Source organism: Bombina bombina, chromosome 10 (genome assembly GCF_027579735.1).
Source record: "Bombina bombina isolate aBomBom1 chromosome 10, aBomBom1.pri, whole genome shotgun sequence".
Classification (NCBI taxonomy): domain Eukaryota; kingdom Metazoa; phylum Chordata; class Amphibia; order Anura; family Bombinatoridae; genus Bombina; species Bombina bombina.
The window spans coordinates 149,788,392-149,816,268 of NC_069508.1; the positions used below are offsets into that span (position 1 = coordinate 149,788,392).

General features: G+C 37.7%; 1 protein-coding gene across 1 annotated transcript in view; it reads right to left on the reverse strand.

The window, feature by feature from the left end:
- Positions 1 to 27,877, reverse strand: part of LOC128640925 (interleukin-12 receptor subunit beta-2-like) — a 186,073-nt gene that overhangs the window by 94,520 nt on the left and 63,676 nt on the right. The window contains exons 5-6 of the mRNA XM_053693385.1: positions 18,163 to 18,320; positions 14,750 to 14,895 (exon numbers count right to left, since the gene is read on the reverse strand). Coding sequence (XP_053549360.1) covers positions 14,750 to 14,895; positions 18,163 to 18,320 — 304 coding nt within the window. The remainder of the gene's footprint in view (positions 1 to 14,749; positions 14,896 to 18,162; positions 18,321 to 27,877) is intronic.

The following is a 27,877-nucleotide window of genomic DNA, read 5'->3' on the forward strand; positions in this document are numbered from 1 at the left end:
AGTACAAGCCCAATCAGGAATAGCTTAATGTGGTCTACGTACATTTGGGGGATGGCTAAAAATAGTACTGTGTGTGTGATCACTCTATTGATTCCGATTCTATGTGCACCCAGAATGATTGAAAGAGCTTATAATATTCCGGACATGTGTATTGTTGTTAGATAACCAAATGTCACGTCCCAAATATGCCTAAACGTCACAATTGTGAAATCCAGCTCATTTTAAGAATTTAGATAATGCGGTTTGCACTTGCGGTGTGTCAGTAAAGAGACTACCTTATGGTACTTAATAGGCTGGGATGAAATTATTGTAGACATTAATTGCTTCCTCCTTCCAATACTCCTTAAATTATGTCCTATAGGTACTTGCGTCGGAAATATGTCAAATGTCATATAAAATTGGGCCTGAAGGTACCCAAGAGTGAATTAGAGCTTATTGGTACATAGGAAGAAAAGCTGCAGCTTAAACACTTGGATTAATATAGTAACCATTATATCATTGTGTGTAAGATTTCATATAGTAATCCTTTGCGCATCAGCAATGTCCTATGCAGTATTTATTCTGGGTGCACATTAGAAATCGGTTTTACTGAGAATTATCATTAAGAGTCAGTATTAGTGCAAATTTAAAAATAGAGATGTACAGTATATATTTTTAGAGGAATGCCCAAAAATTATTGTTCTCATTCATGCCATTTGGCATGACAGCATTTAAGTTAAAAATCCATCTCGCCTCTTTTCTCAAAAGGGCTTGTTCCATATCCTTGCCACGTATACCTGGGCGTAATGTTTCCAGTCCCCAGAACTTAAAACTATTTGTTTTACCTCCATGGCAGTGTAGAAAGTGCCTGGCAACACTGGTGATTTGTTTGCCCTTTTCTACATCCTTTGCTGCGTTCCTAATATTGCTTAGGTGCTCCGTGATTCTAACCCCTACTTGTCTAGTGGTCATGCCTACATAAAAACAATTGCAGCTGCATGATAGACAATAGATCACATTAGATGTCTTACAAGTGATGTGATTCTGAATTAACCATTTCTTGTTGAATCTATCCAGCATATATTTCTTTTTTACCATATATGTGCAGTTTTTGCAATTGCCACAAGCTATAGATCCCTTATAGATTGGGGCTTTTTTGGCATTTCTGTCAAAATGACTAGATGTTAACTGATCACTGAGATTGTTTGCACGTCTATAGGTGCATAAAGGATTCTGTGGGATAATGGAGTTAAGCTGTTCATCTAGTTGTAAGATATCGCAATGTTTGGACAGTATATTAGATACCTGTTGGCTTTGGTTGCAATATGTAGAGATGAATCTTAACGGATTTGAATTGGATTGTACCTTTTTGGGTCTTAAAAGTTCCTCCCTATTTTGTGTAGTGCTTTCTGGTAGGCTCTCTTAAGAGACTTTCTAGAGTAACCCCTTAGAAGTAATCTATTCCTTAGTTCATTGGCAGCCTTTTGGAAGGATTCTAGTGATGAGGAATTTCTACGAATCCTTAAATACTCCCCAGTTGGTAAACTCCTAATAGTGTTAGGGTGATGGAAACTGTTGGCATAAAGGATATTATTCGTAGCTGTAGGTTTTCTAAAGGTTTCTGTCTCTAGATTATTGTTATTCTTGCGAATGATTAAATCTAGAAATTCCATCTTTCCTTCATCACAAGTCATAGTTAGATATAATCCAAAAGGATTATCATTGAGGATGGCCATGAATTCATGGAGTAGTTCTCTCGTGCCCTCCCATATAAACAAGATATCGTCTATATACCTGGACCAGTGGGTGATGTATTTGGTAAACTGAGAAAGGTTCTGATGGAAGACCACAGTTTCCTCCCACCAGCCCAGGTATATATTGGCGTAAGTAGGGGCGCAGGATGTCCCCATGGCAGTGCCACATATTTGGAGGTAAAACTTCCCATCAAAAACAAAGTAATTATGGTCTAATACAAATTCTAACAGGTCAATGATGAATTGTTTGGTTTCATCTGTTAGATCTTGGTTTTTTGAAAGGAAATAGGACACTGCTTGACAGCTCCACTTTTTATCTATGCTTGTATACAGAGACTCTACGTCACATGTTACTAAAACATAAAAATTCTGGTCTTACAGTTAGTGTGTTAATTTTATTCAATACGTGCATAGTGTCTCTGGTGTGGGAGGGCAAAGCATCCACTATATACCTAAGTCTGGCATCCACATATCTACTGGCCTTGTCAGTCATTGATCCAATGCCAGAGACAATGGGTCTTCCTGGCGGACATTCCAGGTTTTTGTGTATCTTAGGTAATAAATATAGTGTTGCTGTAGTAGGGTGTTTAACATCTAGAAATTGTTGCTCTTTTTTATCAATAATGCCTTCAGCAGCGGCTGTACAGATCAATTTCTTATACTTTTTCAGAAAATCCTCCGTTGGGTTCCCAAAGAGACTTTTATAGTTTTTAGGGTTATTTAATTGTTTCTTAACCTCAGTGATATACATATGAGTGGGCCATATGACAATATTCCCACCCTTGTCACTCTGTTTGATTTGAACATCTGTCCATTGTTTCATAGATCTTAGTGCTAGTCTTTCTTCTTCAGAAAGATTATCAGCCAATGTATCCATTTCAGGTGGAATTGCTAATATGTCTTTACACACTAAATCTAGAAATGTGGCCGTGTTGTGTGAGGTACTGGGTGGGGGGTATGAACTTGGATTTGATTTTTAATACATCTCGCCACTTTGTATCACTGTATAAAGTCTCTTTTGGGTCCCTTTCAGACTCTTCTAGAAGGAAGATGAGGTCCTTTATTGCTGCCTCATCTTTGCTGTTTAGACCCTCTATGTCTACCTCTTCTAATTCTACGCCTAAAGGGATATCCCCAATGTTATTATGTGGGGTAATTCTCCTGCGTAGAATAGATTTGGGTCTTAATTCATCTTCTGAATTATCGCCATCTGTGGTTTCACAGTCTTTGTCAGAAAAATCTGAGTCTATACTGTTTGGTTTAATATTCCACGAATAGACGGATTTGTTAGCATAGTCTGTCAAGTCTCTGTCAATCTTTTTTTCTTTTTTCTTTGCAATGTATTTGGCAAACCTCTCTACTTCTTCCTTTGTTTTAGCATAGGATTTCTGAAAGTCTTCCTTGGACTCATGTTGTTTTAGTTCACTGGCTATTTTATTTATTTCCTCATTTAGCTCACTCAATTTGTCCATTTCATGCTCTACCAAATATCCTATAAGTTTGAATGAACATTCAGAAAGAGCATCTTCCCATTTCGATTTAAGAGTGGGTTTGAGATCTTGAAATGTGGGAAACATTTTTAACCTAAGGCCCCTAGGTATAACTTGGTTGTCTTTATAGAAATTAAACATTCCTATATTCCATTGCCTCTTTATTTGACGTTTGCGAATACGTTTTAAATTTTTAAGAGATAGTAACCATTCCCCTATTTGTGTGTTATCAATTGTGTTTTTACTTTGTAATTCAATTGTTAACTTTTTGATATCCTCAGACCATTGGAGCATTTCTGCTCCCAAATCAAAGCCTGCCATGATTATAAGTGGTATTAATTTTGATCACGTGCTCAAGAAGTTAAGAAAAAATGTGGTTTACCCACTAACTAACATTATAGAGAAACAACTAAATCTGGCACTGTGAAAGTAATATGTTAGGAAAAAGGGATATGATATTCCCTGGTGCTAACCCTTGTTATAGATACTTGAAGTAAGGATAAGGGGGAGACTGGACAAGAAGGGGTTAATAAGCACTCATTCCTGTGAATATTAATAACTGTGTTGAAATTATCAACTACTATGAGAGAATATATTTAAGTTAAAACTTATATTTTTATTAAACCACTGTTTAAAAAAAAGAGAGTGTTGATAACACTCCACCACAACTAGGTTGCCCCACACTACCCCTCCACACTATTACCAATGAAAATCACACTGCAATATACCCAGACAGTAAACACAGGTTCAACCACCCCCCTGTATTCCTGGCCAGTAACAGGATACGCTGGCTTCAGGTGACAGGGATGGCTTCTACTCTGTGTATAACCGTCCCTTGCAGTGGATTACCTAATTCATTAGTAAACTAAACTAGTAAGCGTTAAAAACTTATGTAAAAATAAGCATGTGGAAATAAAGAGCACAAACGCGTTTCGGCCGAGTAGCGGCCTTTCTCAATGTGCAATTGAATTTGGACAAGACGAATGACTCGCTCACAGCACCTTATAAACCAAACCCCTATTTGATCCGTCCAATCATGGCGCGTATTAGATTCACGCCCATATTTCAACCAATCGCGTGCGTTTCAGAGCAACATGCTATCCGCTGGCTGATTGGTAACTGGTAACTGAGTACAAGCCCAATCAGGAATAGCTTAATGTGGTCTACGTACATTTGGGGGATGGCTAAAAATAGTACTGTGTGTGTGATCACTCTATTGATTCCGATTCTATGTGCACCCAGAATGATTGAAAGAGCTTATAATATTCCGGACATGTGTATTGTTGTTAGATAACCAAATGTCACGTCCCAAATATGCCTAAACGTCACAATTGTGAAATCCAGCTCATTTTAAGAATTTAGATAATGCGGTTTGCACTTGCGGTGTGTCAGTAAAGAGACTACCTTATGGTACTTAATAGGCTGGGATGAAATTATTGTAGACATTAATTGCTTTCCTCCTTCCAATTACTCCTTAAATTATGTCCTATAGGTACTTGCCGTCGGAAATATGTCAAATGTCATATAAAATTGGGCCTGAAGGTACCCTGCGCCCCTACTTACGCCAATATATACCTGGGCTGGTGGGAGGAAACTGTGGTCTTCCATCAGAACCTTTCTCAGTTTACCAAATACATCACCCACTGGTCCAGGTATATAGACGATATCTTGTTTATATGGGAGGGCACGAGAGAACTACTCCATGAATTCATTGCCATCCTCAATGATAATCCTTTTGGATTATATCTAACTATGACTTGTGATGAAGGAAAGATGGAATTTCTAGATTTAATCATTCGCAAGAATAACAATAATCTAGAGACAGAAACCTTTAGAAAACCTACAGCTACGAATAATATCCTTTATGCCAACAGTTTCCATCACCCTAACACTATTAGGAGTTTACCAACTGGGGAGTATTTAAGGATTCGTAGAAATTCCTCATCACTAGAATCCTTCCAAAAGGCTGCCAATGAACTAAGGAGTAGATTACTTCTAAGGGGTTACTCTAGAAAGTCTCTTAAGAGAGCCTACCAGAAAGCACTACACAAAAATAGGGAGGAACTTTTAAGACCCAAAAAGGTACAATCCAATTCCAATCCGTTAAGATTCATCTCTACATATTGCAACCAAAGCCAACAGGTATCTAATATACTGTCCAAACATTGGCATATCCTACAACTAGATGAACAGCTTAACTCCATTATCCCACAGAATCCTTTATGCACCTACAGATGTGCAAACAATCTCAGTGATCAGTTAACATCTAGTCATTTTGACAGAAATGCCAAAAAAGCCCCAATCTATAAGGGATCTATAGCTTGTGGCAATTGCAAAAACTGCACATATATGGTAAAAAAGAAATATATGCTAGATAGATTCAACAAAAAATGGTTGATTCAGAATCACATCACTTGTAAGACATCTAATGTGATCTATTGTCTATCATGCAGCTGCAATTGTTTTTATGTAGGCATGACCACTAGACAAGTAGGGGTCAGAATCACGGAGCACCTAAGCAACATTAGGAACGCAGCAAAGGATGTAGAAAAGGGCAAACAAATAACCAGTGTTGCCAGGCATTTTCTACACTGTCATGGAGGTAAAACAAATAGTTTTAAGTTCTGGGGACTGGAAACATTACGCCCAGGTATACGTGGCAAAGATATGGAACAAGCCCTTTTGAGAAAAGAGGTGAGATGGATTTTTAACTTAAATGCTGTCATGCCAAATGGCATGAATGAGAACAATAATTTTTGGGCATTCCTCTAAAATATATACTGTACATTTCTACTTTAAATTTAAATTTGCACTAATACTGACTCTTAATGATAATTCTCAGTAAAACCGATTTCTAATGTGCACCCAGAATAAATACTACATAGGTCATTGCTGATGCGCAAAGGATTACTATATGAAATCTTAAACACAATGATATAATGGTTACTATATTAATCCAAGTGTTTAAGCTGCAGCTTTTCTTCCTATGTACCAATAAGCTCTAATTCACTCTTGGGTACCTTCAGGCCTGATTTTATATGACATTGATATATTTCCGAAGCAAGTACCTATAGGACATAATTTAAAGGAGCATTGGAAGGAGTAAGCAATAAATGTCTACAATAATTTCATTTCAGCCTATTAAGTACTATAAGGTAGTCTCTTTACTGACACACCGCAAGTGCAAACCGCATTATTTATATTCTATAAATGAGCTGTATTTCACAATCGTGACGTTTAGGCATATTTGGGACGTGACACTTGATTATCGCAAAACAATACACATGTCCGGAATATTATAAGCTCTTTCAATCATTCTGGGTGCACATAGAATCGGAATCAATAGAGTGATCACACACACAGCACTATTTTTAGCCATCCCCTAAATGTACGTAGACCACATTAAGCTATTCCTGATTGGACTTGTACTTAGTTACCAGTTACCAATCAGTTAGCGGATAGCATGTTGCTCTGAAACGCACGCGATTGGTTGAAATATGGGCGTGAATCTAATACGCGCCATGATTGGACGGATCAAATAGGGGTTTGGTTTAAAAGGTGCTGTGAGCGAGTCATTCGTCTTGTCAAAATTCAATTGCACATTGAGAAAGGCCGCTACTCGGCCGAAACGCGTTTGTGCTCTTTATTTCCACATGCTTATTTTAACATAAGTTTTTAACGTTTACTAGTTTAGTTTACTAATGATAAAGGTAATCCACTGCAAGGGACGGTTATACACAGAGTAGAAGCCATCCCTGTCACCTGAAGCCAGCGTATCCTGTTACTGGCCAGGAATACAGGGGGGTGGTGAAACCTGTGTTTACTGTCTGGGTATATTGCAGTGTGACTTTCATTGGTAATAGTGTGGAAGGGTAGTGTGGGGCAACCTAGTTGTGGTGGAGTGTTATCAACACTCCTTTTTTTTAAACAGTGGTTTAATAAAAATATAAGTTTTAACTTAAATATATTCTCTCATAGTAGTTGATAACTTCAACACAGTTAATAATATTCACAGGAATGAGTGCTTATTAACCCCTTCTTGTCCAGTCTCCCCCTTATCCTTACTTCGAGTATCTATAACAAGGGTTAGCACCAGGGAATATTATATCCCTTTTTCCTAACATACTACCTTCACAGTGCCAGATTTATTTGTTTCTCTATAATGTTAGTTAGTGGGTAAACCACAATTTTTCTTAACTTCTTGAGCACGTGATCAAAATTAATACCACTTATAATCATGGCAGGCTTTGATTTGGGAGCAGAAATGCTCCAATGGTCTGAGGATATTAAAAAGTTAACAATTGAATTACAAGGTAAAAACACAATTGATAACACACAAATAGGGGAATGGTTACTATCTCTTAAAAATTTAAAACGTATTCGCAAACGTCAAATAAAGAGGCAATGGAATATAGGAATGTTTAACTTCTATAAAGACAACCAAGTTATACCTAGGGGCCTTAGGTTAAAAATGTTTCCCACATTTCAAGATCTCAAACCCACTCTTAAATCGAAATGGGAAGATGCTCTTTCTGAATGTTCATTCAAACTTATAGGATATTTGGTAGAGCATGAAATGGACAAATTGAGTGAGTTAAATGAGGAAATAAATAAAATAGCCAGTGAACTAAAACAACATGAGTCCAAGGAAGACTTTCAGAAATCCTATGCTAAAACAAAAGAAGAAGTAGAGAGGTTTGCTAAATACATTGCAAGTAAAAAAGAAAAAAAGATTGATAGAGACTTGACAGACTATGCTAACAAATCCGTCTATTCGTGGAATATTAAACCTAACAGTATAGACTCAGATTTTTCTGACAAAGACTGTGAAACCACAGATGGCGATAATTCAGAAGATGAATTAAGACCCAAATCTATTCTACGCAGGAGAATTACCCCACACAATAACATTGGGGATATCCCTTTAGGCGTAGAATTCGAAGAGGTAGGGGTAGACAAACCCAAAACCAGGAAACAAGTCAAATTCAATCAGAAATCATTCCCCAAGAAAAAACAAGTGAAAAAGAACTAAACATAATTAATTTATCAGACCAAATTTTAACTGAGACTCAGATCACAGTTCTTAAAAAAGGCTTGTCATTTGTCCCCACAGCTCAACTTGACAAGTTTGAGACTATCAAAGATGTACATTTATTTGCAAGAAAAATACTACTTAAGAAATATTTTTCCTCCAGCTCAGACATAGAGGGTCTAAACAGCAAAGATGAGGCAGCAATAAAGGACCTCATCTTCCTTCTAGAAGAGTCTGAAAGGGACCCAAAAGAGACTCTATACAGTGATACAAAGTGGCGAGATGTATTAAAAACCAAATCCAAATTCATACCCCCACCCAGTACCTCACACAACACGGCCACATTTCTAGATTTAGTGTGTAAAGACATATTAGCAATTCCACCTGAAATGGATACATTGGCTGATAATCTTTCTGAAGAAGAAAAACTAGCACTAAGATCTATGAAACAATGGACAGATGTTCAAATCAAACAGAGTGACAAGGGTGGGAATATTGTCATATGGCCCACTCATATGTATATCACTGAGGTTAAGAAACAATTAAATAACCCCAAAAACTATAAAAGTCTCTTTGGGAACCCAACGGAGGATTTTCTGAAAAAGTATAAAAAATTGATCTGTACAGCCGCTGCTGAAGGCATTATTGACAAAAAAGAGCAACAATTTCTAGATGTTAAACACCCTACCATAGCAACACTATATTTATTACCTAAGATACACAAAAACCTGGAATGTCCACCAGGAAGACCCATTGTCTCTGGCATTGGATCAATGACTGAAAAGGCCAGTAGATATGTGGATGCCAGACTTAGGTATATAGTGGATGCTTTGCCCTCCCACACCAGAGACACTATGCACGTATTGAATAAAATTAACACACTAACTGTAAGACCAGAATCCTTAGTAGTAACATGCGACGTAGAGTCTCTGTATACAAGCATAGATAAAAGTGGGCTGTCAAGCAGTGTCCTATTTCCTTTCAAAAAAACAAGATCTAACAGATGAAACCAAACAATTCATCATTGACCTGTTAGAATTTGTATTAGACCATAATTACTTTATTTTTGATGGGAAGTTTTACCTCCAAATATGTGGCACTGCCATGGGGACATCATGCGCCCCTACTTATTAACCCCTTCTTGTCCAGTCTCCCCCTTATCCTTACTTCAAGTATCTATAACAAGGGTTAGCACCAGGGAATATCATATCCCTTTTTCCTAACATATTACTTTCACAGTGCCAGATTTAGTTGTTTCTCTATAATGTTAGTTAGTGGGTAAACCACATTTTTTCTTAACTTCTTGAGCACGTGATCAAAATTAATACCACTTATAATCATGGCAGGCTTTGATTTGGGAGCAGAAATGCTCCAATGGTCTGAGGATATCAAAAAGTTAACAATTGAATTACAAAGTAAAAACACAATTGATAACACACAAATAGGGGAATGGTTACTATCTCTTAAAAATTTAAAACGTATTCGCAAACGTCAAATAAAGAGGCAATGGAATATAGGAATGTTTAATTTCTATAAAGACAACCAAGTTATACCTAGGGGCCTTAGGTTAAAAATGTTTCCCACATTTCAAGATCTCAAACCCACTCTTAAATCGAAATGGGAAGATGCTCTTTCTGAATGTTCATTCAAACTTACAGGATATTTGGTAGAGCATGAAATGGACAAATTGAGTGAGCTAAATGAGGAAATAAATAAAATAGCCAGTGAACTAAAACAACATGAGTCCAAGGAAGACTTTCAGAAATCCTATGCTAAAACAAAGGAAGAAGTAGAGAGGTTTGCCAAATACATTGCAAATAAAAAAGAAAAAAAGATTGACAGAGACTTGACAGACTATGCTAACAAATCCGTCTATTCGTGGAATATTAAACCAAACAGTATAGACTCAGATTTTTCTGACAAAGACTGTGAAACCACAGATGGCGATAATTCAGAAGATGAATTAAGACCCAAATCTATTCTACGCAGGAGAATTACCCCACATAATAACATTGGGGATATCCCTTTAGGCGTAGAATTAGAAGAGGTAGGGGTAGACAAAACCAAAACCAGGAAACAAGTCAAATTCAATAAGAAATCATTCCCCAAGAAAAAACAAGTGAAAAAGAACTAAACATAATTAATCTATCAGACAAAATTTTAACTGAGATTCAGATCACAGTTCTAAAAAAAGGCCTGTCATTTGTCCCCACAGCTCAACTTGACAAGTTTGAGACTATCAAAGATGTACATTTATTTGCAAGAAAAATACTACTTAAGAAATATTTTTCCTCCAGTTCAGACATAGAGGGTCTAAACAGCAAAGATGAGGCAGCAATAAAGGACCTCATCTTCCTTCTAGAAGAGTCTGAAAGGGACCCAAAAGAGACTTTATACAGTGATACAAAGTGGCGAGATGTATTAAAAATCAAATCCAAGTTCATACCCCCACCCAGTACCTCACACAACATGGCCACATTTCTAGATTTAGTGTGTAAAGACATATTAGCAATTCCACCTGAAATGGATACATTGGCTGATAATCTTTCTGAAGAAGAAAGACTAGCACTAAGATCTATGAAACAATGGACAGATGTTCAAATCAAACAGAGTGACAAGGGTGGGAATATTGTCATATGGCCCACTCATATGTATATCACTGAGGTTAAGAAACAATTAAATAACCCTAAAAACTATAAAAGTCTCTTTGGGAACCCAACGGAGGATTTTCTGAAAAAGTATAAAAAATTGATCTGTACAGCCGCTGCTGAAGGCATTATTGACAAAAAAGAGCAACAATTTCTAGATGTTAAACACCCTACCATAGCAACACTATATTTATTACCTAAGATCCACAAAAACCTGGAATGTCCACCAGGAAGACCCATTGTCTCTGGCATTGGATCAATGACTGAAAAGGCCAGTAGATATGTGGATGCCAGACTTAGGTATATAGTGGATGCTTTGCCCTCCCACACCAGAGACACTATGCACGTATTGAATAAAATTAACACACTAACTGTAAGACCAGAATCCTTAGTAGTAACATGCGACGTAGAGTCTCTGTATACAAGCATAGATAAAAAGTGGGGCTGTCAAGCAGTGTCCTATTTCCTTTCAAAAAAACAAGATCTAACAGATGAAACCAAACAATTCATCATTGACCTGTTAGAATTTGTATTAGACCATAATTACTTTGTTTTTGATGGGAAGTTTTACCTCCAAATATGTGGCACTGCCATGGGGACATCATGCGCCCCTACTTACGCCAATATATACCTGGGCTGGTGGGAGGAAACTGTGGTCTTCCATCAGAACCTTTCTCAGTTTACCAAATACATCACCCACTGGTCCAGGTATATAGACGATATCTTGTTTATATGGGAGGGCACGAGAGAACTACTCCATGAATTCATTGCTATCCTCAATGATAATCCTTTTGGATTATATCTAACTATGACTTGTGATGAAGGAAAGATGGAATTTCTAGATTTAACCATTCGCAAGAATAACAATAATCTAGAGACAGAAACCTTTAGAAAGCCTACAGCTACGAATAATATCCTTTATGCCAACAGTTTCCATCACCCTAACACTATTAGGAGTTTACCAACTGGGGAGTATTTAAGGATTCGTAGAAATTCCTCATCACTAGAATCCTTCCAAAAGGCTGCCAATGAACTAAGGAATAGACTACTTCTAAGGGGTTACTCTAGAAAGTCTCTTAAGAGAGCCTACCAGAAAGCACTACACAAAAATAGGGAGGAACTTTTAAGACCCAAAAAGGTACAATCCAATTCAAATCCGTTAAGATTCATCTCTACATATTGCAACCAAAGCCAACAGGTATCTAATATACTGTCCAAACATTGGCATATCTTACAACTAGATGAACAGCTTAACTCCATTATCCCACAGAATCCTTTATGCACCTATAGACGTGCAAACAATCTCAGTGATCAGTTAACATCTAGTCATTTTGACAGAAATGCCAAAAAAGCCCCAATCTATAAGGGATCTATAGCTTGTGGCAATTGCAAAAACTGCACATATATGGTAAAAAAGAAATATATGCTGGATAGATTCAACAAGAAATGGTTAATTCAGAATCACATCACTTGTAAGACATCTAATGTGATCTATTGTCTATCATGCAGCTGCAATTGTTTTTATGTAGGCATGACCACTAGACAAGTAGGGGTTAGAATCACGGAGCACCTAAGCAATATTAGGAACGCAGCAAAGGATGTAGAAAAGGGCAAACAAATCACCAGTGTTGCCAGGCACTTTCTACACTGCCATGGAGGTAAAACAAATAGTTTTAAGTTCTGGGGACTGGAAACATTACGCCCAGGTATACGTGGCAAGGATATGGAACAAGCCCTTTTGAGAAAAGAGGCGAGATGGATTTTTAACTTAAATGCTGTCATGCCAAATGGCATGAATGAGAACAATAATTTTTGGGCATTCCTCTAAAAATATATACTGTACATCTCTATTTTTAAATTTGCACTAATACTGACTCTTAATGATAATTCTCAGTAAAACCGATTTCTAATGTGCACCCAGAATAAATACTGCATAGGACATTGCTGATGCGCAAAGGATTACTATATGAAATCTTACACACAATGATATAATGGTTACTATATTAATCCAAGTGTTTAAGCTGCAGCTTTTCTTCCTATGTACCAATAAGCTCTAATTCACTCTTGGGTACCTTCAGGCCCAATTTTATATGACATTTGACATATTTCCGACACAAGTACCTATAGGACATAATTTAAGGAGTATTGGAAGGAGTAAGCAATTAATGTCTACAATAATTTCATCCCAGCCTATTAAGTACCATAAGGTAGTCTCTTTACTGACACACCGCAAGTGCAAACCGCATTATCTAAATTCTTAAAATGAGCTGGATTTCACAATTGTGACGTTTAGGCATATTTGGGACGTGACATTTGGTTATCTAACAACAATACACATGTCCGGAATATTATAAGCTCTTTCAATCATTCTGGGTGCACATAGAATCGGAATCAATAGAGTGATCACACACACAGTACTATTTTTAGCCATCCCCCAAATGTACGTAGACCACATTAAGCTATTCCTGATTGGGCTTGTACTCAGTTACCAGTTACCAATCAGCCAGCGGATAGCATGTTGCTCTGAAACGCACGCGATTGGTTGAAATATGGGCGTGAATCTAATACGCGCCATGATTGGACGGATCAAATAGGGGTTTGGTTTATTAGGTGCTGTGAGCGAGTCATTCGTCTTGTCCAAATTCAATTGCACATTGAGAAAGGCCGCTACTCGGCCGAAACGCGTTTGTGCTCTTTATTTCCACATGCTTATTTTTACATAAGTTTTTAACGCTTACTAGTTTAGTTTACTAATGAATTAGGTAATCCACTGCAAGGGACGGTTATACACAGAGTAGAAGCCATCCCTGTCACCTGAAGCCAGCGTATCCTGTTACTGGCCAGGAATACAGGGGGGTGGTTGAACCTGTGTTTACTGTCTGGGTATATTGCAGTGTGATTTTCATTGGTAATAGTGTGGAGGGGTAGTGTGGGGCAACCTAGTTGTGGTGGAGTGTTATCAACACTCTCTTTTTTTTAAACAGTGGTTTAATAAAAATATAAGTTTTAACTTAAATATATTCTCTCATAGTAGTTGATAATTTCAACACAGTTATTAATATTCACAGGAATGAGTGCTTATTAACCCCTTCTTGTCCAGTCTCCCCCTTATCCTTACTTCAAGTGTTAGTGTACTTTGTAACACTTTAGTTATTAGTTTTGTGAAACATTTTTATTACACAGAATCCATAACTACTGGTCTCAGATGGTGGTATGGATCATGTCGGTATAGGCTGTAACGCAAGCATTTTAGCCTGAACGCACAACCTGTAATACTGGGCTATGAAAATCCCACACAAAAACGTAATTTTTTGAATGTGGAATGGACGTTGCGTTACAGGCTAAAATGCTTGCGTTACAGCTATGCCGACACGACTCGTAAAATGAATTCCTAGCCATTCCAGCGTAATGGCCAATTTTTTAGCGTTAAAAGCCATACCGCACCGAAACGCAAAACTCGTAATCTAGGTGAGTGTTAGTAAGGGACCGATTTAACAAAGTGCGTGCTTGTGCAATGCCGCCCCCTGCAGATTCGCGGCAGCTAACAGGGGTTTCAATCAACCCGATCGTTTGTGATCGAGTGGATTGATGTCCGCCACCTCAAAGGAGGCGTATGAGTTAAGGAGCAGCGGTCATAAGACCGCTGTTTCTTGACTCTTGTTTCTGGCGAGCCTGAATGCTTGCACGGAAACAGCTTAATGAGCTTGATGAATCGGCCCCAATCAGCATATTATGTTTTTTATTTCTCTATGTGAAACATCTGTGTATGGTACTGCAATATCCTTCTTGTCTACTGACTTCACAGTATTTGTTAATAAACTCAAGTGTATAAACAAAAAAACTCACCCATATCCAGTTCTGTTTTTTTATGGTTTTGTATTCCACTGCACAATAACATGGGTTTGCTGATATTTGGTTTCTCCACTGAATGCTGATTTTTAATATGGAGTCAATAATTTCTATTCTGGTGATCACAGGTTTGACAGGAACCACTGTAAAGGCAAGTTAAATATATTAAATATATTTTTGTAGATATTGGACTCACCTACATTTTCAGTTAGTTTTACTTTTAGACCAGTCGGAGCAGAAACGTTACCAGTTTAATCAATGTTAGAACTAGTTAAAAACTCAAAACTAGAATATGTGATCTGTCTAAGATATCTTATTAAAGATTGCACTGTGTGAAAAAACAACTGTGGAAAAACAAACTGTATTAGATATAACCTTTTTCTGATAACTTTGTACTATTGTGATGTAAACTGTGTAATAAGAGCTGAGGCTCCGTTCACCATTTTCAGCAATTGATTGACATATGACTCATCTGCCAATCAATTGCTGAAAATGGCGACCGGAGCTTCAGCTCTTATCCGTATAGCGTTTCTAGTGAAATATCACTGAAGACAAGTTTATACTTATCTCATTCATTTTTTAACTTCTATCGTTTCACTTTAGGTAAGCGCGTTAACTTTACATTCACTTTAAAGGGACATAAAAGTGCAAAAAGTACACGCTCTGATGTGTTAGATCATATTAATGTTGTACTGTTGCTTGTATATAACTGTGTGATCCCCTACAAAAGGGTTAAGCTCAGTTCCAGAGAGAGTCAAAGGGGTAGATTTATCAAGCAGCGGATGCTGCAATCTACCCCCGAAGTTTCCGGCTCGCCAGAAACTTAAGTTAAGAAGCAGCGGTCGTAAGTCAGCTGCTCCTTAACTCATTCGCCACCTCTGATCAGATACAATCGGGATGATTGACACCCTCTGCTAGCGGGCGATTGGCCGCGAATGTGCAGGGGGCTGCATTGCACAAGCATTTCACCATGCTGTCGGCATTTAGCGATGTTGAGCAGACATGATTCACCACATCAAATCATGTCCCCACGCCGCTTGATAATTCGGCCCCTATGACTGAACATAGCTGGTGATTGGTGGCTATGCAAATATGTATTTTGTCGCTGGTTTACTGGTAGGGTTAAGCTATGCATCATGAGTGCACTGGTGCTCTGGAGCTGACATAACTATGGGCTAGATTACAAGTGATTTTGCTTGTGCACAAACACCGCCAGAAATAAACTTTTAATGCGCACGGGTTAGCGTGTGTATTACAAGTTTAAAGTAAATTGTTTGAGCCAAAGCCAACACACACTAATTTCAGGACTTCAGATATCGCAACAGCGCTTACTTCTCCTCATGGACTTCAATGGAGGGCACAAACTGGAAACAAAATAACACTTATTGCATGTGCACTAACCCGACACTGTGTGCAACCTACATTGCTAACATCGCTAACCTGAAGGTAGTTATGAATATTTTACCTTCTAATGTTCTTTACAATCTTACAATCAGTGTATACTTTATTCCATAAGTGATGTTTCAGGGATCAAACACTCACTTTCAATCATGAAATGGAGTGTTTGAGTCCAGAGAGTGCGGATCCTTTGTCTTCTATATCTCCTCCGCTCCTGTCACCCAGGCACGCTGTTTTGAAGGTGAGTGCAATATATATCTATGAATATATATCGGTATAGGTATATACAGAATATATATATATATTGGAATATCAATTTAAAAATACTTAGAACATTTTTCCCTATGTGAAGAACATTGGAATGTAAAATATTTACAGTATATACACAATCAAACACATTATTAAATATTAAGATGTATTAACCCCTTAACCCAATACAACATATATATATATATATATGTCATGCAGTATGAAGCCCATCGTACCTCATAAAGTATATATACGTTGCAGCTTCAGGATCGGTGCTCCGTTACCAAATGAGTGCAGATTGCCATATTGTTACAGACAGTGACACAGGCAGTGTCACTATCTGTAACAATCTCCTTCAGTTCCGGTGGGAGATGCGGGAGGGAAGGAGGGAGGTGGGTGGGCAGCACAAAGGCAGAGTAGGGAGGAAGAGGGAGTGGCCCTACACTTTAGAAATAAAGTTTGGAAGGAAGGGTAGGGACGCTACACTAGATGTATGCATTCGGCAGTTTCATTCACTGCCGAATGCGGAAGTAGGATTCTATTCGGAGCTGAATATCCTCTTGTGCAAGTGAAACACACTAAGTTTATGGTTTTGCATAGATCTTAATGTGTTTCACTTGCACAAGAGGATATTCGGTTCAGAAAAGAGCCGAATACCGAAAATAGCCTCCTACTTCCACATTCTGCAGTGAACAAAACTGAGGAATCACACATCTACGCTAAGCGAAAAAAATAAATTCGAATAGTGGGCAGTGTTCCCTCTAAGGCCATTTTTGAGAGCAGCCAGCAGTAAAAATGTATTTAACGAACCGCACCCTTCAATTAGCAAACACTGCACAATGCAGAATGCAAGGTATTATTCTCTTATTAACAGTTGCACTGCTGGGACGCTCACAAAACTGGCTTTAGAGGGAACACAGACAGCTGCCAGTGCCTAAGATGGTGGCTGGGTTAGAGAGCTGTTTGGGAGACTGCCTGCCAGTACCTAAGGAGAGGAAGGTGAGGAATGTGGGCAGTGCTGGAAAGAGCTGTTTGGGAGAGATCAGGGAGGTGTCAGGTGGGAGGGTAATCCTTACACTAGAATACTATAACCCTTGCCAGTGAACTAATTAACGCCTTAACTGCCAGGAATTTCAGAAGTATGGTGCACAGCTGCAATTAGCGGTCTTCTAAAACCAAAAAGCAATGGCAAAGCCATACATATCTGCTACTTCTGAACAAAGGGAAACTCAGAGAAGCTTTTACAACCATGTGTGTTATAACTGCACAAGCTGTATGTAAATAATTTCAGAGAGAAAAGTAAAGGATATTTTTTTTATATTATCGCATTTGGTGGTGAAACAGTGACATGAAATATACCAAAAGGGGCCTAGCTCAATACCTTGGGTGGTCTACTAAAAAAAAATATATAGTTTTGATAGGTAAATAAAAATTAAAAAAAAAGGGGTATATTTATGTAAGTGCGAGCGGACATGATAAAATGTAGAGTATCATGTCAGCTGCACATCGAATAATGCCGACAGCATACACTGTCAGCATTTATCATTGCACCAGCAGTTCTTGCTTAGGGACACTATTCCATGGATCTTCTAATGGACCCCTTAGTTCTGTGGCTTGATATTAAATTTGTGATTTTATCTTGTGTCTCTATATAGTCATAAAACTCATATTGATTCATAATATTGTTTGTTCTGCACTTTCCTTGGAACTCTATGCATATGTTATATTTAAAAAAAAATGTATTTTATCTTACAGAGTCTCACCTATATCCTCCAGCAAAACCCGTTGTACGTCTGATATAGAGAGCCCCAATGCATTGGTGGCCTTAATGAGAATGTCAAACTCCTTGTCTTGTTGTCTGTTTATTGGAATTAGTGCACTTTCATTTTCAGGAAATATGTCCTCTCTGGATACCTGTAGACTAGAATAATACGCTGAGTTAAAATAAGAGAAAAGGCTTTTGCATATGGTTGTGAAATACTGTCTGAAGACTTTAAATGAAAAAAAAGTTTTCACTGCTGAACTAAACATATTTTTATCTTTGTTTTCCTTTCCCTTAGAGAAGCTAAAGAAAAGCTAGGCTTGAATTATATACATTTAAAGGTTAATTTATTAAAGCCAAAATGCAACAAATACAAACTATACAGAAAGAAGTTAGAATACTGCAAAAATACTCCGAATTGGGGCCAGATTATGAGTGAAGCGATGTCATTAGTTCAAGGATCGCAAACATGATTGCAATGTTTTTTGCGTTCAAATCCATATTATACGTGTTTAAATTTGTATTATTTCTATGGGCGGCTTTGAGTGGCAATGTGTGCTTGTATTACAAATTCATACAAAGAGAGAAGCGCTCTACCAGGAACGAACAACAGCTCAGTAACTTGTTCTATGGCGAGTTACCACCTAGTCTGATCCCGCCAAGTAAGGTCAGTCCAGCCCCGAAATACCTGCCAATTCTCCTCTGAACAAGGAGCATGACAACTCCAAATGATCGTTTCGGCCTTCTGTGGACCTTGTCAATGAGGTGCAGCTAAATTCTTCTAAGCACACTATGCAAGGAGTCCATGTCTGTTTTTTCCCATCACCCTTAGGGAGACCTCCCCTGGGTCATAATACAAATTTATACACCCAGGAGCAGCTTCTTTTAGCCCATTTGTGCTTTTCACAGAGGAAAACTTTCCTGAAGTATATCAGTATTATCCTGCTGAGTAAGGTCAGTCCAGCCCCGAAAAATACCAGGCAATTCTCCTCTAAACAAGCAACATGACAACTCCCAGTCCCAGATGATCGTTTTGGCCTTCTGTGGACCTCGTCAGTGAGTTGCAGCCATATTCCTCTAAGGCATAGTGTGCTAAAAGAGACTGCACCCTGAGTGACACTGTCCTTGTGAACAAGCACAGAAGTTTTTCTAGCTTTTGTTTTGTCTCAGTTGAGTGTGTCTCTCTATTTTCTTGTTTGTTTGCTCGTATTACAAGGTGAAAATAAATGTGATCGCTCAAATGCAATCGCATTTTACGCTCTAACTTTTTACGCAACTTGAAAGTTTGCTTTAATAGTTTAGCTGGAGGAAAACATTGCACTAAACTATACTATTAAACCCGGAAATTACACACACCCACATTGCAAACTACTCCTTTACAAACCGCCACACCTCCACATTGCAAAGTGAACATAGCTCTTTTTCTTAAAAAAAAACTAACCTAAAAAAAAAAAATAAACCCCTACAGCTAATCCCCAAACATGGTACTCACTAAACTTAAATCCGTCTCCTATGTAATCACCAATTGCAGTACTCCTCTTCATGACGGGGCCCATCTTTATTCTGGAGGCGGGGGCCCATCTTCATTCTGGCGGCAGGGATCCATCTTCATCCATCTTCCACTCGATGCATCTTTTTAGCTTCTCATCTTCTTATCTTTGGATCTTACGTCCCCAATGTCCTCTTCATGTGGTAACCCACCACACACTGAAGTTTGAATGTGAGGTACCCCCTTATATTTTCAAATCCAAAATCAAATCAACCAATAGAAAAAGCATTCATTCTAATGGCTGATTTGAATTTGGAAATAAAAATCAGCCAATAGAAATGCAAAGGGGGTAGCTCACATTCAAACTTCAGTGCGCGGTGGGTGACCAGGAAGAGAATGTCGGCAACGGAAGATCCAAAGATAAGAAGATGCATCAGGTGGAAGATGGATGAAGACTTCCCCAGTGGCAGAAGATGAATAAAGATGGACCACTGTCACTAGGATAAAGATGGAAGATGGGCCGTCGCAGCCTCCCTGATGATTGGCCTCCTTCCACCGTCAGGATGAAGATGGACCCCCCGCTATGAAGAAGAGCACAGCAGTTGGCGATCATGTAGGATCCTGATTCAAATTTGGTGACTACCATCTTTAGAGTTAAGTAGTAGGCATTTTTTAGGTGGGTGATTTTTTTTATTGTGAAGCAAAAGAGCTTTAGGGTACTGCCCTACCAAATGCCCTTTTAAGGGCAATGCCTTACAAAATGCCCTTTTCATGGCAATTTTTAGAGAAGGTTTTTTAGATTAGGCTTTTTGGGCAGTTGGAGGGTTACTTTTGTTGTAGAATGGGGTTGTATTTGTTTTTAAAAAAGAGATAAATTGCTTTAGGGCAATACCCTACAGAAAAACCTTGGGCTATTGCTATAGTAACTTTTAGTGTGTTAGTATAAGGTTTTTTATTTTGGGGTGTTTTTTTTTTAAATTGGGGCTTTAGTTATAGAGTAGGCATACATGTGGATTTTTTATTTTTGGTAATTTTTTTATTTTCTGTAATGTCAGGATTTTTTTCTGTAATGTTAGGTTTCTATTTTTATGTAATGTTAGTTTTTTTTGGTAACTTAGCGGGTGTACGTTTAGAGGTGTTAGGGGGGTTAGCTGTTAGGAGGTTAGTGGGTACTTTGAGGTGGGGAGGTGTGGCAGTTTAGGGGTTAATAGTGTAGCGGGAAGTTTGTGATGTAGAGGTGTGGTGGTGAATAGTGTAGTGGGATACTTTGCAGTGGGCTATGTGGCGGTTAAGGGGCTATTAGAGTAGGAGGTTAGCATGCGAGTATAGGTGTTAAGGTTTTCTTCTGTTTTTCACACTTAATTGAAGTATTTGGGCGAATACGTTAACACGGTTGTGATATTATAACCTGATTTTTTTGCACGTCGGGTAAGCGCACAAGCGAAACATTTTTACTTTTTACTTGTAATATCAGAAATGCGCAAAAAGCCGAAGTCCAGTGCAGTTAGCACATGAGCGGGAGCGATAAATAGCTATCAACTCATAATCTAGCCCTTTACAAGAATATGATAAACAGCTCCAGCAAAATGTGCTTTTTAAAAAGGAACTTTGGGTATCTAAGTTGCAGAAAATCACAGATCCAAAATGGTTTTGACAGGGTTTGTGGTCCTATCATGTACAAGTATAAAAATCTGAGATTGACAAAAAAAAAAAAAAATCTAGGAAATGAAAACCTAACAAGCATGTTTCTTTTAGTGAGACAAAACATGATTATAACACATCAGATAGTGAGACAACTCCTCTAATCAAGACCTTGCAGCACAGGACATCTTAGTTTTACACAAACCTACTCTTCCTAGTAATACAGAGTTAAAAAGCAATACAATTATGCCATGCTGTGTTTTAAAAAGGAAAAGCATATATGCAGAGATAGACAAAAGAGTGGGTCCGTGTTAAGGTACTAGTAGGGTTGTCAGGTGTCCAATATTCAACCAGTCCAAAAACATCTTCACAAAAACACATCTTCACAAAAATATTGGACACTTAGATGTGCAGCCTAGTAATACCCATAAGTATAAGCTAAATGTTAACATATCTCAATGCATTACAAATACGGAACAGAAAGAAGTGAGAACAGTCAGGTGGGTCAACTCACTACTGTTAATGAGTATTACTGGCAACCAAAGATGTAAAATTATTGATTTGTATGTTACTGACAGCCTGTCAACATTTATCATTGCACAAGCAGTTCTGGTAAACTGCTTGTGCAATGCCACCCCCTGCAGATTTGCGGCCAATTGGCCGCTAGCAGGGGGTCTCAATCAGCCCGATTGTATAGGATCGGGCGGATTTATGTCCGCAGTCTCAGAGCAGGCAGACCAGTTATGGAGCAGCGGTCTTAAGACCGCTGCTTGATAACTGCTGTTTACGGCGAGCCTGAAGACTTGCGTGGAAGCAGGGGCATCAAGCTCCATTTGGAGCTGATAATTCGGCCCCCATGTGTCCATTTTGTGGTCGATATTTAGTCAATAACTTGTGGTCAGATAATAATAATGGATACTTGTATAGCGCACAACCTCGAACTTAACTGACTTGCGGTGTTGATAACAAGATAGATTGTGATTGCCAATGTTCGATCGATTTTGTCTATGCATGGTATGGATACATTTTTCCAGGTTTCTTGATGCCGTCCCCTGCTCTGGCACAATCATTTGCAGTAGAGCAGAGCATGTCATTTACCTGAACGATTGAGTGCTAGAGATATCCCAAAATAAATCTTCATTGCGTTGCAGTTTTTGGAGTTGCTCATCCGCTTAGGAAACACCTGTAGATGAATCCCACCCCATGTTATAGTGAGACCAGCTAATCCTTCCTATTGGGCTAATAGGATCTCACTACCTTTGAGATGGTGAAGGGGAAAAAGAAGTGGTTTCTGCTTTTTAAATATTTGGCATCAGGTTTGCTCATACGATTCAAGAAAAAGCAGAGACGGATGAAAATATAGGTCCACTGTATTGTTTCCTAAGGGACCAACATTCGACAGAAATAAGTAAAACAAAGCCAACAGGATGGGAGACTATGTCTTATGAATTTCAGCTGGATGCCGCCTTAGTTATAGAACCCAATCCTGCTCCGCATAGCCAAATGCAGCTTCATAAATGTAACTCTTAGTGTCATACATAAATAATAACCAGTACTCTTTCCACTTTTCATATAAAGCATTTTTGTGTTTGTTTTTTTCATACAATGTGAGGGCTACAATATTATATCAAAATTATGGAAAAAAATGTGAATAATGTATCAACTTGAAGTGAGGTAAATTACTGTGAGCCTTTGCAAACCATTTTCTTGCCCTTACCCTTCACTCACCTGCCACATAATTATACATCAGTACAAAGAGGTCTGTGCTTTTATTACTTTAATATTTTGACTACACTCCACTTTCCTATTGAACTTTTATAATATCAATACCCTAAACTTTTAATAGAGAACTGACTGAATTATGGTGTTTAAAAACAGAATGATCACATAAAGCACATGTAGTATTACTTGTATACGGTTTGTGGCATCCCAAACATGGTAATAGATAGATCACATGTGCTGTATTGCAATTAATAACATGTTTAAAGATAAAATGTTAACATGTCCTATATGTTGCAGTATTTATATCATCCCTTTCTCCTCACCAACAATTTGCCAACCAACTTAGCAACATTTATATAGAGAAAAAGTTATGCAATGTTGTGGATCTTCTGGATATACATTTGCAAATTAACTATTCTAGCTTTTTATCATAAACGCTGTAAACAAGATGTTAGCTGCTTTTGTCTGAAAAGAAAAACACAATAAAAGAGGTTTCAATGATACAAACATTTTTTACTGAAAACACTTGACCAATTCCCTGGCTAATTCACCACTAAAACACTAAAGCCTTCTAAGATACACAGCAGTGACCACTACTAACCATCTCTTAATTACACAGCAGTGATCATTAACTCTTCCCAGATACACAGCAGTGACCATTAACCCTTCCCAGATACACAGCAGTGACCACTACTAACCATCTCTTATTACACAGCAGTGACCATTAACCCTTCCCAGATACACAGCAGTGACCACTACTAACCATCTCTTAATACACAGCAGTGATCATTAACCCTTCCCAGATACACAGCAGTGGCCACTACTAACCATCTCTTATTACACAGCAGTGATCATTAACTCTTCCCAGATACACAGCAGTGACCATTAACCCTTCCCAGATACACAGCAGTGACCACTACTAACCCTCTCTTATTACACAGCAGTGATCATTAACTCTTCCCAGATACACAGCAGTGACCACTACTAACCATCTCTTATTACACAGCAGTGATCATTAACTCTTCCCAGATACACAGCCAGCAGTGACCATTAACCCTTCCCAGATACACAGCAGTGACCATTAACCCTTCCCAGATACACAGCAGTGACCATTAACCCTTCCCAGATACCAGTCCCAGCCAACAGAGAAATTGAAATGTGGTAGTGAAACACGGCCATAAAACTGTGCAGCAAAACATGTGCGGCTTGAGATAGTTGATTAAAACCGTGAGCCAGCTGTCAGCTTAAAGAGATACTAAACCCATTTTTTTTCAGAATTCAGATAGAGCAGATAATTTTAAGCAACTTTCTAATTTACCCCTAGTATAATTTTTTTGTCATTCTTTTGCTATCTTTATTTGTTAAAGGGGGCATCTAAGCTAGAAACCGGACCATTTTTTGTTCAGCAACCTGGATAGCGCTTGCTGATTTGTGGCTACATTAAGCCACCAATCAGCAAGCACTACCCAGGTGCTGAACCAAAAATGGTCGGCTCCTAAATTCCTGCTTTTTCAAATAAAGCTACCAAGAGAATGAGGAAAATTGATAATAGGAGTAAATTAGAAAGTTGCTTAAAATTGCTGTTCTGTCTGAATAATGAAAGAAAAAATGTGGGTTTAGTATCCCTTTAAGACTCTTAAGAAACAGTTCCCTGGTCTTGATTCAGTAAAACCTGTTTGACAAAACTCACTATATTGCAACTCAAAAATTTTTAAATTCAGAAATATTTGTACCTGCCCCTCGACATACTAGTAAGTTGTGATTCATGCTCCATTATAAATAAAGAATCAGCATCTATCAAAAAACAATTCACCTCTCTGCTAATAGAACAAGTTCTACTATGGAGTATATAGAAGTCACAAAAACGCAGCCAAAACATTACAGAACAAAGTAACTAAAATGAAAAAAAAACTGTATAAAGCAGTCCCCGGGAACATATGCAAAAAAGACAACTTAAAAACAATTAAAGACAAATAAAATCAAAATACAAACAAACAAAACAACTTTGTCAGCTTCAAAATAACGAGACATGACCCTGAAACAAGATAGCTCACAGGGGCAACCAAGTCTTTATGAAATATATATCCTGGAAAAATTCCTACCATACCTCTAGAATGCCCCAGAACCTCCACTGTCAGCCCCTAAACGCATTTGGTTCTATCCAGCAACACGGCTTTACCATAACAAACTAGACCTGCAAATATTTTAGAATAACAAACCTTTACATAAACTGTTTAACAAGTGGTTTCTGAATTGTCTGGTTGTATTTCTTTCTTTCTTTGTTGTTAGCGGTGCATGTTTAATGTACCAGATATCTTGTATTAAACACCTCATACAACTATAGATATTATTAAAGGGACAGTCTACACCAGAATTTGTATTGTTTAAAAAAATAGATAATCCCTTTATTACCCATTTCCCAGTTTTGCATAACCAACACATTTATATTAATATATGTTTAACCTCTGTGATTACCTTGTATCTAAACCTCTGCAGACTGCCCCCTTGTCTCAGTGCTTTTGACAGACAAGCAGTTTAGCCAATCAGTGTAGCCTCCTAAATAACTCCATGGGAGTGAGTACAATGTTATCTATATGACACATATGAACTAGTCCTGTCTAACTGGGAACATTTTTCAAAATGCTCTGAGCTAAGAGGCGGTTTTCAACGGTGTAGAAAACAGTTTGAGCTTACCTAGGTTTAGCTTTTCAAAAATACCACCAAGGGAAAAAAGCAAATTTAATGATAAAAGTCAATTGGGAAGTTATTTAAAATGTCATGCCCTATCTGAATCATGAACGTTTAATTCTGACTAGACTGTCCCTTTAATACCAGCTAGAGAAACTATAAGCAAAGTGTGTACCAACATAATTGTCAGTTTACATTTGTTTCCAAGTTTAATCTACAGTAAGCATGTGCATTAGGATAATTTGTGAGGATCTGAATGCTGAAGAAGACGTCCACTCGTGGCATTCGGCTGTTTTCAGAGCCAGATTTCTTCTGTGAAAGGGGAACACTTTACTATCTGTGCAAATCCAGATATTTTTAAACAGATTAAACAATATTATACAGATACATAATAAAAAATCAAGACATAAAGAATACAATCATCTTTAGTAATATGAGACTTTGTATGTCTCTGTTATAAATTAAGAAGATTCCCATCATCTGTTATAGAACACACTGTTGTTGTTTTTTTTCAAACTTAACTAAAATATGACAAAACAAAAAAAAAAATAGATTCACATGCTGTACCCTATGTAATACATCTGAGACCCAAAAAAAGGTCCCTAAGAAATTGTTATTGATCAAATAATGTCGTTAGAATGCACAAAATAATTACCAGTTATGTATCAGCAAAAAATTCATAACCTTAAAGTCAACCCCCCCCCCCAAAAAAAAGGGAGAATTAAAAAAAAAGATTGTCGCCATAATGATGGATAAGAGTTTGATTTTATCCTTTGAAGGAATGAGGGGGGAACCTTGAAATATATTAAGTACTTATATTTGAGTCTAAGGTGGGAGAGACAGAATAACCTTATCCCATTTTGAAAAAAAGGCACACATTTTACTCTATGCATGTATCATGGGGTCAAATTGATCAATAATCATTTGGTAATTCATATTTTTAATAAAGGCTTTGAGGCCAGGTGATTCCTTACTCTTCCATGTACTTAATATCATCTGTCTTGCTACAAAAATAGGAGTGTTATTTAAATATTTGTTCTGATACATCTTTTGTTTAACTAAAAAAAAAGATGTGTAAGCTAACAAATTTGATTTTTGCGTCCAAAAACTTATTTAACCAATATGTGATTTGAAGCCAAAATTTCTGTATTTTTGGACATAGCCAAAGGGCATGTATTAAGTCTGAATTAGAAGCATGACATCTAGAACAACATTTAGTTTCAGACGGGCTCTACTTAGCCATCTTGTAGGGAGTAATATAAGATCTATTAATCAACTTTGAATTTGATTCCCTTATAGAAATAGCAGTAGTATATTTTGCGTCCTGTACAAAGCTTTTATTAAAGCTTTCAAAATCTAGATCTGGTATATCATTAGACCACTTAAGAAATAAACCATATAGCTTTGATTTAGCGTTGTGTTCTATTAGCGACCTATAGATCATAGAAATGGAATGTGTTCCTGAGTGGTAACAGCTAATTATAGAGTCCAATTCCCCCAGCAAATCCAGATCTTAGTGTGTTGCACTTTCACAAGAATAAATCTGTCTCCAAAAAGAGCGGAATGCTGTGAGTGTCCGCCATCCTCAGCATTTGGATCCTAATTAGCGTGACCATATTGTCACTTTTAAAAGGGACACATATGAACAATACATATGTCAGGGTTCTTATACAAAACATTTCTTTAAACAGCCCTGGCAACAGCCCTGACATATGCATTTTTCATTTGTGTCCCTTTTTAAAGCACCAATATGGTCACCCTAATCCTAATGCACATGCCTAATCTACAGCGTTATGCTATGTGTCACCCCTATGCCTATGTGTTTGAAGATCTGTTGTGTATGTACAAAGAAAAAACATTTTCCTTCTGCTTTGGTCTCCAAAAAAAATGGAACACTCAATAGGATTTAATTTAAATGGAACAACAACATAATAAAAATAGTCATTAATATTATTGTATATTTTGATTGTTTTCATGTATTAAAGATAATTCAAAACTTAGGGTACTTTTTTCATTTTTACAAAACAATAAATACGATGTACTGCTTCCAGAAAAACATAAAAAGAAATTCCAAACACATATTTTAAAATAATACTCAGGTAACTTAGCTGCACATTTGCACATATGTTTCAGTGCCATTAACCTAGATAAGTATCAACCACTGCAAGAAAAGACT